The sequence below is a fragment of the Nannobrachium achirus genome, assembly GCF_963921795.1.
Source record: "Nannobrachium achirus genome assembly, chromosome: 10".
NCBI classification, from domain to species: domain Eukaryota; kingdom Metazoa; phylum Chordata; class Actinopteri; order Myctophiformes; family Myctophidae; genus Nannobrachium; species Nannobrachium achirus.
The window spans coordinates 23,646,470-23,662,104 of record NC_137819.1 but is presented as its reverse complement, the minus strand read 5'-3'; the positions used below and the strand labels follow the sequence as shown (position 1 = coordinate 23,662,104).

At 39.9% G+C, this 15,635-nt stretch overlaps 2 protein-coding genes across 2 annotated transcripts in view; one reads left to right on the top strand and one right to left on the bottom strand.

The window, feature by feature from the left end:
* Positions 1 to 15,635, bottom strand: part of necab1 (N-terminal EF-hand calcium binding protein 1) — a gene marked incomplete at both ends in the record, with an annotated part of 112,051 nt that overhangs the window by 1,174 nt on the left and 95,242 nt on the right. Inside the window, 2 exons of the mRNA XM_080735336.1 lie at positions 45 to 136; positions 945 to 1,022. Coding sequence (XP_080591462.1) covers positions 45 to 136; positions 945 to 1,022 — 170 coding nt within the window. The remainder of the gene's footprint in view (positions 1 to 44; positions 137 to 944; positions 1,023 to 15,635) is intronic.
* LOC308292123 (uncharacterized protein) lies at positions 4,538 to 14,246 on the top strand. Its single transcript, XM_080734380.1, has 2 exons — positions 4,538 to 4,698; positions 11,251 to 14,246. Exons 1-2 carry the CDS (start codon positions 4,623 to 4,625, stop codon positions 12,783 to 12,785), a joined length of 1,611 nt encoding a protein of 536 aa, XP_080590506.1. The 5' UTR covers positions 4,538 to 4,622; the 3' UTR covers positions 12,786 to 14,246.

Sequence of the window (15,635 nt, the reverse complement as noted above, 5' to 3'; positions counted from 1 at the left end):
TTGAGGATAAGCATTTTGATCCCCTTCCAGGATAAACGTCCTACCAGGAAGCAGCATGGTGACCATGATCTCCGGGGTCTCCAGGAAGTCCACGTTCCCCCTCTGGAAGGTCTTGCTGTAGTTGCTCTGCAGGTGACTGCATGGTGACACCAACAAACAGCTTCATTCAACCGCGCAAATGTATACCGTCGCTGTCGGGCAGAAATCTTTTAGTGCTTTTTTTTTTTAAACCATTAATAAAACCATGCCATATAGCCTAACTCAGGGATGGGCAACTTTGATGATGGCGAGGGCCACTATATTTCCACCTTCACTCCAGAGGGCCACATTGCATATTGCTATGTCCTACTTTGTCATATCTCATACAAAAGAAGCAAAAATAGCCGATCTACAAGCTCAAAACGCTGCGATGCGTTTTGAGGTTGTAGATTGGCTATTTTTGCCTCTTTTGAATTGGAATCCAGATTTTTTTTTTTTTTTTTTTTTGAATCCTGAAATGTAACATTTTGCTTCAATTTCAAAAGCATTTAGTTATACTCATGTTAACTTCATGAACCTAACTAAATACATTGGACATAAAAAAAATACATTTTAATACTACTGTACTAGTCATTAAGCTACTAATATAGACTGACGGAATTACAGCAAAAAAAGACCATGCCATTATAGCCTATGACTACATCTACTAAATTATTATTACCACGATTAAAATCATGATCATTGATTCCCATGAATAAAACCGTACAGTATCTACTCCATTACTGAATAGTTGTTCGAAAATGAATGTCAAACTCTTGTAGAAATAGTCCCTCTGACGTTTGCATGTAATAATTCCCCTTCTGTTCTCATCGGTCTCAGACAGTAGTCACTGTCAGACAGTGCAACAGTTCCTTCCAGCATATGGTCTGAGCTGTCATGATGTACATAATGTGAGTTATACTTACTTCTTCCACACGTTGTTGTGCTGCCAGAACTCATAGAGTATGAAGTGTGATTCATTTGACAGCCTCTGAACTGCAATACTGCCAGGAGTGAAATAAGAGAGGGAGAGAGAGAGAGAGAGACAAACAGACGGACAGTCAGACAGAGAGAGAGAGACAGACAGACAGACAGACAGAAAGAGACAAGGAGAGAGGGCAATTCAAAGCAGTTAGGGCATTCATGTCACATGGCAAAAAAAAGCCATTTTTATTTGAATAGTTTTTCCATGTTGGGACTGGGTGCAGGCTAGGGCAGGCAATGCTAATTGCTCCCTACGTTTTGTGAAGCACGCCGGCTTCAGTATGAGAGGAACCACCCAGGGACTGTACAGATGTCAATTAGTTCGTAGCTACAACTGCTGCAATGTGGTGTTGTACAAATTTAATGAACAAAAGCAAAAGTAGTTTTGCCCTGGTGTTTGACTCTCAGCATTTAACTGTAAGCAAACAAACAAACAAACTGCTGGTTGTTTTTTAGAGCTGGTCTCTGTGGAGATGTGGAAATGCTGTGTGCTACTTTGGAGAATTTGTACGTGACGTGACAGACGGTTCAGCTCTCAGTGGCACTTGAGCCTGTGCTAATTGCTCATCATGCCTTCTCGTAATCAGCTTCTGGGCTGATATGGCAGCTCACAAAATCAGCACACTAACAATTAACCCTCTCGGTCCTTTCATCACCCCAATACCCCAATACAGACGATTTTGATGAGTTATTCGTTTCATATGATTTAATTGAAAAGAATCCAAAATCGGTCACCGATCGGCAGCTCCGAAGTGCTCAGATTTGACTGCTTCTGGTCTGGGCCGGAAACCGAAACCGATTCTCCAATGTTACATTTTGCGGGAAGACGCCCATTTATCTGTTTCCTGATCAGGCTGCCAGCCTTCTCCACTGAAAACTACGCTAGCTTGTTTGCTAGTGGCTTTGGGATGCTTGATCACACTAGATCTTATGTTTGGATATGTACCACGACATGCACGCTGATCGCGCGTTCGTGCACGGCACGCGCAACGTGCACACGCATCATGCACGATGGACACGCTGTGACCACTTTAAACGGTAAGAAAATCATAAAATATTGGAAAACAATCCTAGTTAGTTTGCTAGTAGTTTCAGACAAAGACACAGTCTCTTCTGTACGGCCGTTTATACCACATTGACGGCAAGCACACCATCAAGCGTGTTAGCGTATAGTGCATGATGGCACGCTGCCACCACTTTAAAAGGTATGAAAATAAAAAAATAGTGTGGCAAGGAACCCTCAAAATCTTTTATTAATTTATTATGCTGATTAAATTATCCTCTCTTCTCTTTTATGATATATTTTATCTATCTATCTTTTTAACTGCATTGATGAAACTACACATTAAGAATTTGTAGTGTTGAATTGTAGGAGTTGAGGGATTACATTTAGTTTGACTCGTTTCCAAAGATACAATTGTGAAAATAGCTGATCTACAAGCTTGTCGTTTGTAGATAAAAAAATAAAGAAATGTTGCCGCTTTCTTAATGATAGTAGAATTTGACAATCTTGGCAATGTTATATTCATTAAATGTAATTTGACTCGATTCCACAGATAAATATTGTGAAAATATTTTCAAAATTCTCTTGGGTAAAACGTTTTGGCCAATGTTTGACCATGTTTTATAGTATAGTCAGTAATAGTCATCTTAAGGCATGTTTTCACTACAGTTCCGGAATTTTTCCTGCAAAATAATTAGCATAATCATTTTCAACTTGCCGGGAGTTTTGTTTTTTGGGTGTTTTCACATGAGCAAAAATGCTGGCATAGCAATAAAATACATCGTTTTCACTACTAAACCGTGGCGGTATGAAAGTCCGTGTTGCCAGACTTTGCGAGAGAAATAAGCAACCAGGTGTACGAAAATAAGCCCCAAAAAGTGATATTATCTAGGTCACACAAGCAATTTAAAACTATAAGCATCGCCACATCAGCTACTTGACAATTGCCGATCTAAAAGATCACAACAAATGAAACGCAGCCAGAAACGATCAATATATACAAGCAACTTTACGGAAATCAAGACCATAGTCACTTATAATTAGCAGACATGGCAACGGAACCTGCAGCACGCACCACACTGTCTGGACGCTTGCTAAAGCAGCAGCGACTCACTTCTGTTCGTCTCTTTTTCTCTCTCACCAATGGATTTAACAAGTTACAAGAAATATTCTTCATGAAACAACACATGTGAACCTTATGTGTCACATAAGGTTCAGAAAGGATCGCTTATGCAACGTGTTGTTTTTTCTTTTTTTCTTTTTATGCGTCACCGATGGATGATGGATGACCAGACTGCATGTATTCCTCTTCGCTCGCTGCTCAGTAAAACACTTTACGATGAGAAACTATTTGATGCAGATGCAGCTCTTTGAGTTGGTAGCTTCCAACTTTCATCACATCACATGAGCGCATTGCGTCCCAATCAGACAAAAAATAGGCTATAGCACCGTAAAAAGAGTTGGTAAAGATTCCAGCTTTCATCACATTACGAGCGCATCCCGTGTCCCGTTCTTCAGACCGGACTTGTATCAAAACCCATCCCAATTACAATGCTTTAACTGTTAATATTGGCTACTTGCATGCACCTGCTTGTCCGAAAAAAGTAAAAATCACGGTATGCCGTTTTCACTGTGGGGAAATGTCTAATCTCCCAGCACTTTAGGCAAAAATTACTAGGTATTTTCCCGTCACGTTTGGGACACCAAAACTCACGGAAGACAAAATTAGTGGCCGTTTTCACATGGCGTGAATTTCAAAATTGCCGTCATTTTGGAAAAAACTTCCAGAAGTTTGACTCAGTGAAAACGGGGCTTTATACACACACACACACACACACACACACACACACACACACACACACACACACACACACACACACACACATATATATATATTAGAGGACTTAAAAGTCCTTAAAGGGATAGTTCCATGTTTTGTTTTTGTCGCATTCCTCATTTGAGGAGAATCTTTGTGTCTCCATAGGAACAAAGCAGGATCTTTGTGTCTCCATAGGGAACCACTGCTGATCATCAAATTATTGGCTTAGGAATGCAACAAAAACTAAACAATTCTCCATGAATTCAAGTTTACATGAGTTGAAGAACCTATACCCTGTATATACATTTATGTTGGTTTCTTTACTGTCAGAAAAGACTGTGTTGGCTGTAATAGGAGGTAAGGGCTGCAACAGCAAGGAGAGGAACAACTTATCTCTACTGATTTAATCTCAATGTATGCATTCGTTAACTGTGCTGCTGCATTTGGTGTAATGTCTTCCTTTGTTTGTGTGTGTGTGTGTGTGTGTGTGTGCGCGTGCGTGCGTGCGTGCGTGCGTGCGTGCGTGCGTGCGTGCGTGCGTGCGTGCGTGCGTGTGTGTGTGCGTGCGTGACGGGGAGTGCTGGAGAAGGGAGGGAGAGTGGGTGGGTCCTGGTCAGCCTATTAGAACCGCTCTGTCCTGCATGTGGGGATATGGGAGAGTTTAAGGCTATCTAAACTCTAGTCAATCATTCGTTACCAACGTCCTGCTGAACTCGGACAATACCGGACCTCAAAAGTCAACTATCAAAGTGGACCGAAGCAGATTGACTCTTTTTCTTTATTTGTTTTTCGTGAGAGATGTCGTCCAAGAGCTTTTTAATAACGTCAGAAGAAGTAATGCTGAAGCAGCCTGTGATTAAGTTACACAGAATAGGTGTGTACATGTTTTCATGTTTTTATATCACTGTACACTTTTCCAGGGGTTGACAAAATAGCCTAGATGCACTTGTGTAAATGCTCAAGTATTCAGAGACCATTGTAGGCTATTTTACATCAATCCTATACTTACAGCTCACAGGAATGCTTAATTTGGCTATAAAGAGAGAAGGGAAATGTATATTATATCTTATTATTCCTCGTGTCCAGCCATCTTCTATATCACGGTTTGTTTGCAAAATATAGATATTCTATCTGAGATGAGTGCATTCATCTGTCCAACAACAAAAATGTGTGGTTATATATTGTGCTGTCAGGTCAAAACCTTTCATGTCCAAAAATCGCTCATTTAAAAAATAAAACCTGGTTAGACTTTTATCATCTATTTTCACAACATTTACGTCTTTCTTATGTAATATTTGACTAGACTCGGGTTGGACTTATCGTGTATTGTGGGGGGTTTTGGGGCTCTCTGTGCCCACGGAAACAAATGTAAAAGTCCAGTCCTTTGTCCATCAATAGTTGGTTTTATTGAAGAGACGGGGAGTTCAGGTTAGACAGATGTATCTTCCAACAGACCCCAGCTCCAACAGAGAGCTCACTACAACAGACCAAAGTGCGGAGATTTGGGCTAGCTTTTATAACCAGTGTCTATACCCAGTGTCTATGCACATGCCTGCATCTTCTAAGTTTATGCATGAGGGTTGTGCGTTAACTTAAACATGACCACATATAGGGATGAGAGAGCTGTACCAGTATGTGCGTGTGTGTGTGTGTCCTCCAGGGAGTAGGGGCCAAGTGTGTGCATGTGCACGCACTCTGGATGAAATCCAGATGTCCTGACTCCCTTCACATGTTTATCCATTGGGGCCCAGGTCGACCTTTCACCCTGCACTCCTAGTGGAATGTCCGGCCTCGCCCTGTACAGACTGTTTTTGTTTGTGTAGAAATGTATCATCACGCCGCCGCTCCATTCCTAGGACTTCGCGCCCTCCGGGCGCTCAGGCAGGACTGCTCTATATTTGATCATTGATGCTTGTCTTGTAGCGGGGACTCTGCTGCCGTGCACTGCACTCACTTGTGGAGGCAGCAGCAGCAGCTGCACATGCAAACACAGTGGTGTCAAATTTCTCTCTCTCTCTCTCTCTCTCTCTCTCTCTCTCTCGCTTGCCCGCCCCCCCTCCCCTGTTGCCTCCTCTCTCTCGTGCTTAGCGAATGAGCGGACGGCATAGGGTTAGGGGCGGTATTCCTTACGCCCTACACGACTACCTATGAGTTGAAGTGGATGTAAAGGGGGCGTGAATGGGCTTGGAAGTGGGATGCGGCAATAAGCCCATTGTAAATATAAGATACATATAATGTATAATAATTTACTTCAGACTTTTCTTTCGAGCCTCTTTCTTAAGTAAAATGTTACAATTTGGTCAGTGTTATAGTATAGTTTGTTGATTACTTTTGACGGAGTAATGGTCTTGTTTTGTTATTTTTTCATTAAATTTGACTCGGTTCCCCAGACAAATTCTGCAAAAATATTTTCCCAATTCTCTTGTTTAACCATGATTTATAGTATAGAGCAGGGGTCTTCAACAGGGGGTCCGCGACCCCTAGGGGGTCCGCGGAGGTACTGCAGGGGGTCCGCGAAATTATTGGTAAAAAAAAATAAAAAAAAAATAAGAAGATTTCAAAAAATGTTGTTTTTCACATTTATGTTAAAAAATAAATCATGATTCTATCTATTTTGAATAGCTTGAATACATGATTACTATGCAATTGACAGATTGTTGATATTATTGACATTGGTTCTCAGTTAATAAGTAGTATGTTTAGAAATGGTAAAAAAAAAAGTCCTTAAAATTCCTTTAGAAAAATTATTTTAGAAATGTGCAAATACCATGTTTAAACTTATACTGTTTGGTTTGTTTACTAATGAGAAAAAATAAATCAGTGATATAAAGTAACTATAAGTACATGTACTCAAGTACTGTACTTAAGTAAAATATTGCAGTATGTTTACCCTAACCCTAACCCTTGAGTATCTATACTTTTACTTCTACTCCACATGTTGTACTTTCACTCCACTAGAATTATTTGACATCGGTATAGATGGGTCAGTGACGTGACGCCCCAAAAAATGTGTTTTTAAAAAAACTTTAAATTGCAGGCATAAAAGTTATTTACTTTTGTTCTACTCACTCTCAACCTTATGGAAATACATTTTGTTTTTAGATATTTTATTGGAATCAGACTTTATTCAGCAGTTTGTTGTACTTGTGCCTAAAATCGTCATATGGTGTGACATGAAAATAATTGTTCATAAAATGAAAATGGAGTACATCTTTCTTAAGTTACTCACTTTATCAAAGTCCTTTATCATAACTAACCAGTGATCCACTATAGTTTTTTGAAAATTAATTATATCTGTATATTTTTTTCATAATCGACACTCTGTGTGAGGCCCATGTTCATGATCTTACAACATATTTTAAATGTATTCTGTCAAAACTTTCTCTAAAATTACACAAATATTTGTGACTCTTCCTGATAATATTCTCTATGTAATCCATAAACATCTTTTTGGTTTAATCATTAATAAAGGTATGATTTCTCACTATTTGGAATGTCACACCAAATGATTTAGTGTCACACCGTATGATCATATCTTCATGTGTCAAAGCAAACTGTGTTTTAACCTACCTATTAGTGAGTACTGAACTTTACTGATTGATTAAACAATTACCCAGGATAACATGGCCTTAATATTTATGAACAGGATATTATTGTAGGGCTTTAACATGGGATAAGAAAGAATTGTAGTAGTAGATGGATGATGAGGATGTGCACAGGAATGCTACGCACACCTAAGTCTTCTGCCGGCCCACGGCAGAAGGATCCTAAAGGGACAATAAGGCGCATAGCCACACTTGGAGCCAAGGCATTGAAGGCAACATTTTATTAACACCAATTAGTGGAAACAGAACTCAGCATTCAGGTAAATTGCTTTTTTCCGAAGTCTCCTGAACTTGAACACAGCATTTTTTTGTGTTGAACAAATGTAATTAGGAATCATGACATTACACCACATCTCCACTAGCTAAAGAGTGCTGGGTTGCGCAACTCCGAAAATAGCTGATCTACAAGCTCTCGCAGCACAACGTGTTGAGAGCTTGTAGATCAGCTATTTTCGCTAGTTTTGTCTCGGGTCCTACCTTAACACTGTCCACTGTCCAGTGAGTGAAAGTACAAAAGTATTAGATCAGATTAGATTATACATTTAGACTGTATTGTACATCAGCCAGTCGTATTTGGTGAGGGTAGCAAACCGGCTGCCTTGTTGCGGTTCTGCTATGCCACAGACAACCTCCTGCTCTTCGTAGAAAATGCAGTCTCGCCCCTTTGGCTCCTCTCTCCTTGCTGGGTCATTGTTTAGTTTCTCCCTGTACTTTCTCGTTCTCTCAGCACTTGTCATTTTCCAGCTGACAAAAGAAAATGGAATGTATAGTTTAAGACAAAGAGAAAATATTGTTTAGATTGAAACAATATGTTAAGGTTTCTGTGAAGGGGTTTCTGCTCTGTCTGATGAATTTGAAGTATCACTGAATGAAGCTAAATTACATTTTATGTAAAAATGTTTAAAACAAATGTTTAAATGTACAAAAGAAACATGGAACTTTGTTATTTGTTGTTATATCTGTAGTTAAATACAGTATAAATCATATGGTGTGACAGTCAAGTCATATGGTGTGACAAGCAGACATGTCACACCATATGATTAAGTGTCACACCATATTACTGTTTTCTCCATTTAGGTTTACCTTGAGGCTACTATGTACACATTAGCATGCTAACAGCATGCTAGCTATAACAAAGCAGCCTAGATCTACATGGAAATATGACCAAAACTTCAAATAACTTAAGCTTTTTTTAAAGAAAAGGTGTCACACCAAAAGACATCCAGAATGGTGAGTTTGTCAACGTTTCAACAAGATGGCATTTCATGAAAATGTTAAAATCATAACTCACCTCAGACACCTGTCTTGCAGTTGTGCTGGGAGTGCTGAATAGCCTTACAGAAGAAGGACCTCTCTAGCCAATAGGTGTCCAAATAATTGCCTGTTTAATTTTTCCAAACTAGTGTCACACCAAATGATTTTGGGTTGGGGGACAAAATGTTTTTGATCAGAAATGACTGAAAACATTATGCTTTGACTTTGAAAAGATATAGGCTCAAAATAGACATTTTTTTTAGCCTAAATTCATTTTCAAATGATTTTTAGCAATTATTTTTCTTAGTTTTATTCAAGTTCCCACTTTGAGAAACAAGGTCAGGACAGTCACACCATATGAGTTTTGCCATGTTTGGTTGAAGATTCTGAAGAAATGAGGAATGAAATGTTTTAATCTTGAGTAAGTTCACATAAAGCTTAAGGTCCTGCACAATATTCAGAAGGTTTTTGACAAATATATTTTTTATTTATACATGTTTGACACCGAGGACAGCAAAAACGTTACGTCACGTCACCCACCCAGTTACTAGTTACTTTGTATAGATTTTGATCACGATTAAATTAACCACTTCAGCCCTATATACTTTGGCCATTTTAAAATAGCCGAGCATGTGGATCTGCATTCTGCATCATGCGTTCTTTTACTTTTGGTACTTTAAGTATATCGTTGTTGTCGGGTGGAAACCTTGTATGTCCAAGACCGTTCGTTTTGTATTTATGATTTTAAAAATGAACTAAACTAGTGAAAACAGCCAATCTACTTGCGGCTGTTGTTTGCGTGCGGCTGTTTTCACTACCTTTGTGCGATGGCCAAGTATGATGAAGCAGGGCTTTACTTGGTGAAAAAACGTACAAACTTGAAACTTGGAGATACAAGGGTTCTGCCCGACAGTGACGATATGTTGATGCCAATACTTTTATACTTTTACTTGAGTATATTTTGAATATCAGACTTCTACATTGCGGTATCGATACTTTTACTTAAGTAACAAATGTGAGTAGCCTATTCCTTCACCACTGACAATGTTACTCATTAAACCCAAGACCCTTGTGTCCACAACACGTCTATTTACCAAGGCTGAGTGCTGGTGTGTGTGTGTGTGTGTGTGTGTGTGTGTGTGTGTGTGTGTGTGTGTGTGTGTGTGTGTGTGTGTGTGTGTGTGTGTGTGTGCGTGCGTGCGTGCTGTAGTCCACTGGTTCCCAAGCACTGGGTCGGGACCCATTTGTGGCCTGGTCCTGTGCATTACGTGTCTTTTATTTTATTTTATATATATATATTTGTTGTTTTCCTTGTATTATTTGGCATGACTTTTGGGCATTTTGTTTCTTATTCCAGTGGCGGCTCCAGAGAATAATCAGCAGGGGGGCCTTCAATTTTCCGATTGCGGTGTTCTGAGCCAGTTTTCTCACTGAAAATAATTACATTTCCTGTGCTGCATGCATGCACAACAACACAGGAATAGACTTCAACTCTGTGCAGCGCCAGTAGGCTACCTTCCTTTCATTATTGCATTTTTGTTTTGAAAATATATATATTTATATATATTTACAAAAAAAATAACACCTGTAAAACATATTAGAATACTGGTGGGGTAGGGTACTGGCCTATCTGGACTGGGGGGGCACAAAGTCTAATCTGGGTGGGCATTGCCCCCCAATGACCCCCTGTGGAGCCACCTATGCTTTATTCTTTATTTTATTGTTATTTGTTACTTTCAATAATACTATAGGATATCAGAAGGCACTGTGTGCTTTACCTTTAAAAGTCATATGACTATTGTCAACACAGATGTCTGTAATGATCACATTGATTCTTTCTGATTGGTTGATTCTTTCTGATCGATTTAGTGATGTTGTAAGCGGGGACTGCCCCATAGGTCGAACTCCTGTTGGGTCGAACAGCGTTGGCAGGTTAGCTACTCACCAGCGTCGGAAGGTTAGCTACTCACCAGCGTTAGTTTGACTGAGGTTAGGGTTAGGTTTAGGCATAGTTTTACTGAGGTTAGGGTTGGGGTTAAGGTTAGGTTTAGGTGGTTGGACCAAAGGCAGTTTGACCTAAGGACATGTTACCGTTGTCAGCCATTTTGAATTCAGCTTGAGGAAGGTGTCATGAGCCATGACCGAAACATTCCTCTGATTTTATTAAAGTACTCTTTTGAACTTGCAAGTGGCAGTATGGCTGTTTGTCAGATTCCCACTTCTACTGTTCTGTTACCTACACAACTGTATGAGAGGAACTGGGTGTGCGAAAGTCTTCTCTTCACAAATATGATAGTAGCATGAAATAAATAATAACAATAACAACCACCATATGGTGTATGCTGTTCAGTGGCCAATCTGTGCCTGGCAGTTGCCGCCCTGCATAACACAGTATGATGTATTAACTGATTACATGGGGCATGTCAGAGACTCTATGACTAGAAACTCTTAAGAAAGAAGTAGTGAGATAGATGCTTAGAACATTAGAACATATAGAACATTATCAATTTGTAACACAACAAAACATTGTTTTGTATAATCTTTTCCTCTACTCTTTCTCCATATAGATGTCTTTCCTGCCCAACTACCACTGACGAAACATGTCTACAGCAAAAACAGTCGTCTAAAACAACATCAGATAATTCACAGAGGAAAGAGGCCCTACCACTGTGACCAGTGTGGGACAAGATTCAGCACAAACAGTCATCTCAAACAACACCAGAAAATTCATACAGGAGAGAAACCATACAACTGTGACCACTGTGGGACAAGATTCAGCACAAGCAGTAGTCTAAAACAACACCAGAGAATTCACACAGGAGAGAAACCATACCACTGTGACCAGTGTGGGAAACGGTTCAGCCAGAGCAAGCAACTCAAATGTCACCAGAGAATTCATACAGGAGAGAAACCTTACAACTGTGGCGAGTGTGGGAAACGGTTCAGCCGCAGCCATAGCCTCAAATATCACCGGAGAATGCACACAGGGTTGAAGTCCTATCACTGTGACCTGTGTGGTAAATGGTTCACCGCAAATGGTAGTCTCAAGCTTCACCAGAGAATTCATACAGGGGAGAAGCCCTACAACTGTGAACAGTGTGGGAAACACTTCCGCCGAAGCAGTCATCTCAAAGATCACCAGAGAATTCACACAGGGTTGAAACCCTACCACTGTGACCAGTGTGGTAAAGGGTTGACCACACAAACTAATCTCAAGCTTCACCAGAAAATTCATGCAGGAGAGAAACAAGAGAAACCATACAACTGTGACCAGTGTGGGAAACGGTTCAGCCAAAGCAGTTATCTCAAACGTCACCAGATAATTCATACAGGAGTGAAACCTTACCACTGTGACCAGTGTGGGAAACGTTTCACCCGCAGAAATAGTCTCAACGATCACCAGAGAATTCACACAGGGTTGAAGCCCTACCACTGTGACCAGTGTGGAAAAGGGTTCACCACAAATGGTAATCTCAAGAGTCACCAGAGAATTCATACAGGAGAGAAACCTTATTACTGTGACCATTGTGGGGAACGGTTCAGCTTTAGCAGTAGTCTCAAAGATCACCAGATAATTCACACAGGGTTGAAGCCCTACCACTGTGACCAGTGTGGGAAAGGGTTCACCACAAAAACTAATCTCAAGCTTCACCAGAGAATTCATACAGGAGAGAAACCCTTCAACTGTGACCAGTGTGGGAAACAGTTCAGCCACAGCAGTCATCTCAAACGTCACAAGAGAATTCATACAGGAGTGAAACCCTACAAATGTGACCAGTGTGGGAAATGGTTCAGCCAGAGCAGTTATCTCACATCTCACCAGAGAATTCATACAGGAGTGAAACCCTACAAATGTGACCAGTGTGGGAAACGTTTCACCCGCAGAAATAGTCTCAACGATCACCAGAGAATTCACACAGGGTTGAAGCCCTACCACTGTGACCAGTGTGGTAAAGGGTTCACCACAAATGCTGATCTCAAGAGTCATCAGAGAATTCATACAGGAGAGAAGTCATACCACTGTGACCAGTGTGGGAAACGGTTCAGCCGGAGCAGTAGTCTCAAACATCATCAGAGATTTCATGCAGGAGAGAAGACCTAACACACACTAGTGACTCTTCTTACTGACCGTGGCGTGCATATATCATAACTTTCAGCAACAGCGGTGGATTAAAGTTGCCAATTAAATATCATGATCACAAATTCATAATGATGACGGTGATGATGAAACTTTGAAAATAATTTCTGATGGTCTGTGATTAACCCATTAAAACCGTGAATATTTGTATAGTTTGGTTATTCAAAAATAGCGGATATACAAACTCAGTGCTGTGAGCTTGTGATCTATTATTTTTTTGATTTATTTTAAACAATTGGAGTGGTTGTATTTTGTCTCGCTGCTCTTCTATTCAGACATTTATGTTGTGTCAAAGGTCATACACACCTACACACAGGATCTTTTGACCTGAAGGAAGCAGGAGCACTCATTCAAGGCCATTACGACTATGCAATCCACACATGGTAGCTACACCCAGAACTTGTTTAACCCCAGATCATTTAGATAATTTGGATTGGCTCAGGGTAGAAGACAGCGTACATCAACTTGCAATGGGCCTGGTCTACAAGATACCCATCACTAAGATACATATATACTGTACCTGGCAAATTACTACTACTACTTCAAAGATGGCCACACACCAGAGGGAGCGCCACTAATCACTTTCAATTCAGATTTGGCTCAAACAAAGAGTTGAATTCTCCTGCTATGCCACAAAAATGTGGAATGTCCTACCTCAAAGGAGGTAGAATAATAGCACCTACAGGTGGCAGCAACTTGGAACAGGCCCCTGTAAAAAAATGTGAAAGGCGGGACCAAGGGGCAAGTTCCGTTCGCTGGAAATTAAGCCGCTTCCAGGTTCTTGTTTAATCTGCTGTTCCAATCAATGACCCAGCAGATGTCGCTATATCACATTCTACCGTTACCAGAAAACCTTGAGCTCAAAGTAATGTCTAGAATGATTTGGCAAACTTTAAACTTTATTTTCTTATCTTATCTTAATAAACCTTTTCATTAACACTTTGTTTTCAGTTGCTGGTTTAAAGTAGGCCTATTTTTTAAATCATCACGATATGCGTGTAGTGAATCATGGTCACGTTAATTTTGAATTAATTATAATTTGCAGTAGCATTCATTGGGTACCATTTCTGGGGCGGATATAGAAAAATGGTGGATTTGCACTTGCTGGAAAAATTTGCTTAATTTATGGTCTCTAGAAACCAATGGCGTGGCTCTGTTTTCTTACATGGGTGGGACACAAAACTTAATTTGTCTACATCTGGCTCACATCTGGTCACATTGGCAAAGCTTTGTGGGACACTTAATGACATTAACTCATAAATAGCACCGCTCACTTCACACTAGGAGTGATATCTTTTCGGATTTAATTACTGCACATAGTTTTTATTTCTATTTTCTGACTGTTATATGAGGTAATGCATATTATTGTTACATTTTGTCTGTCATTTAATGTGTCAATGAATTGAGTACAAAGACCCCAAAGGAAACAAGCCATAGTGCCTTTTTGGATTTCAATCCTCTTAGCAGACAGCTTGCATTGTACTGTACTCTCCAATGCTTTCTTCTGATAATGCAGTATTCAATAAATCAATCAAAACAAAGGAGACTCTTTTTTCATCCTTTTTTCTCTTTCATTTTAACAGTTAACTGTTAATTTAAAGGGTTATATTCAGCTCAACATCTACTCTGGCTTTTGTGTGAACCCCAGACCCCAATTTTTAAATTGCTTGATTCAGCATTTATTTATTTGATTTATAATTTTATCAGACACTTTTTTATTTTTTCAAAATAGTCCCTCACGTATTAGGACAATATCAGTCACCAGAACCAAGGACAGGTGTTTTCAATGAATCTTACTATATGTGACAGTTTTATCAAATATCTTTTAATGTTGAACAATCTGTATGTTACCAAGTGTTAATACAACATAACAAACACAACAAGAAGAAGTGCTCTTCCGAGCACAGGTCTCCACCAGGCCACGTGTCCTGGTGGTGCTATAATAGGCCAATGTAAAAAGTTTTCTTCACCAATCTTAGACCTTTGATGGCGCCACCATGAGGCTGATTTGAACATTTTGTAGTGTAATTTCTTCCTTGGCCTGTTGCGAATGTGCGTGCACAATTTCATTAGAATTGTTTGATTTGAGACATTTTGTTCGAAACGGATCAATCCTGCAAAGTTTGGAGGCCAATCTTAGCCAATCAGGATGGATTATTTAATATGGGACAGATCTGTCTTGATCATATGACTGTAGAGATACTGTGTACTGATTTGTGTTAATTTTGGGTAAAATCTGAAAGAGTAATATCCAAAAATGTGTATTACATAAGTCGGCCTCCTGGTGGCGCTATAAAAGGCTGATGTGAAAAATGCAAGGAAAGGGTTTTTCCTTGGCCTATAGGGAGTGCGCTTACAATGTTTGAAACTGATCGGTGGAGTTATATGTACCGATTTGCGTGCTTTTTGGACAAAATCTGTAGGAGTACTTGCCAAAAGGTAGTTTTGCACAAATTGGCCTCCTGGTGGCCCATGTGAAAAATGTGGGGCAGAGGTTCTGTTGTGCGCTTACAAAGTTTGAAACTGATCGGTGGAGTTATAGGTAAAACCACGAATCGGCCTGTTATAGCGCCACCATGAGGCTGATTAAAAAAAATTAAGTGGCATTTCTTCCTCGGCCTAGTGGGAATGTGTGCGCGATTTCATGTTAATTGCACTCTGCGTTTGTGATTTGAGGCATTTTGTCCAAAATGGACCAATCTTACAAAATGTGAAAGCCAATATCAGCCAATCAGGATGGAATATGGACAATCAGACCGATTTGCGTGATTTTTGGACAAAATCTGTAGGAGTAGTGTACAGAAATGTGTTTTG

Coding starts and splice junctions, on each gene's coding strand:
- LOC308292123 (XM_080734380.1), top strand. CDS start 4,623: ATGTCGTCCAAGAGCTTTTTAATAACGTCAGAAGAAGTAATGCTGAAG. Junction 4,699..11,250: donor GATTAAGTTACACAGAATAG/GTGTGTACATGT, acceptor TTCTCCATATAG/ATGTCTTTCCTGCCCAACTA.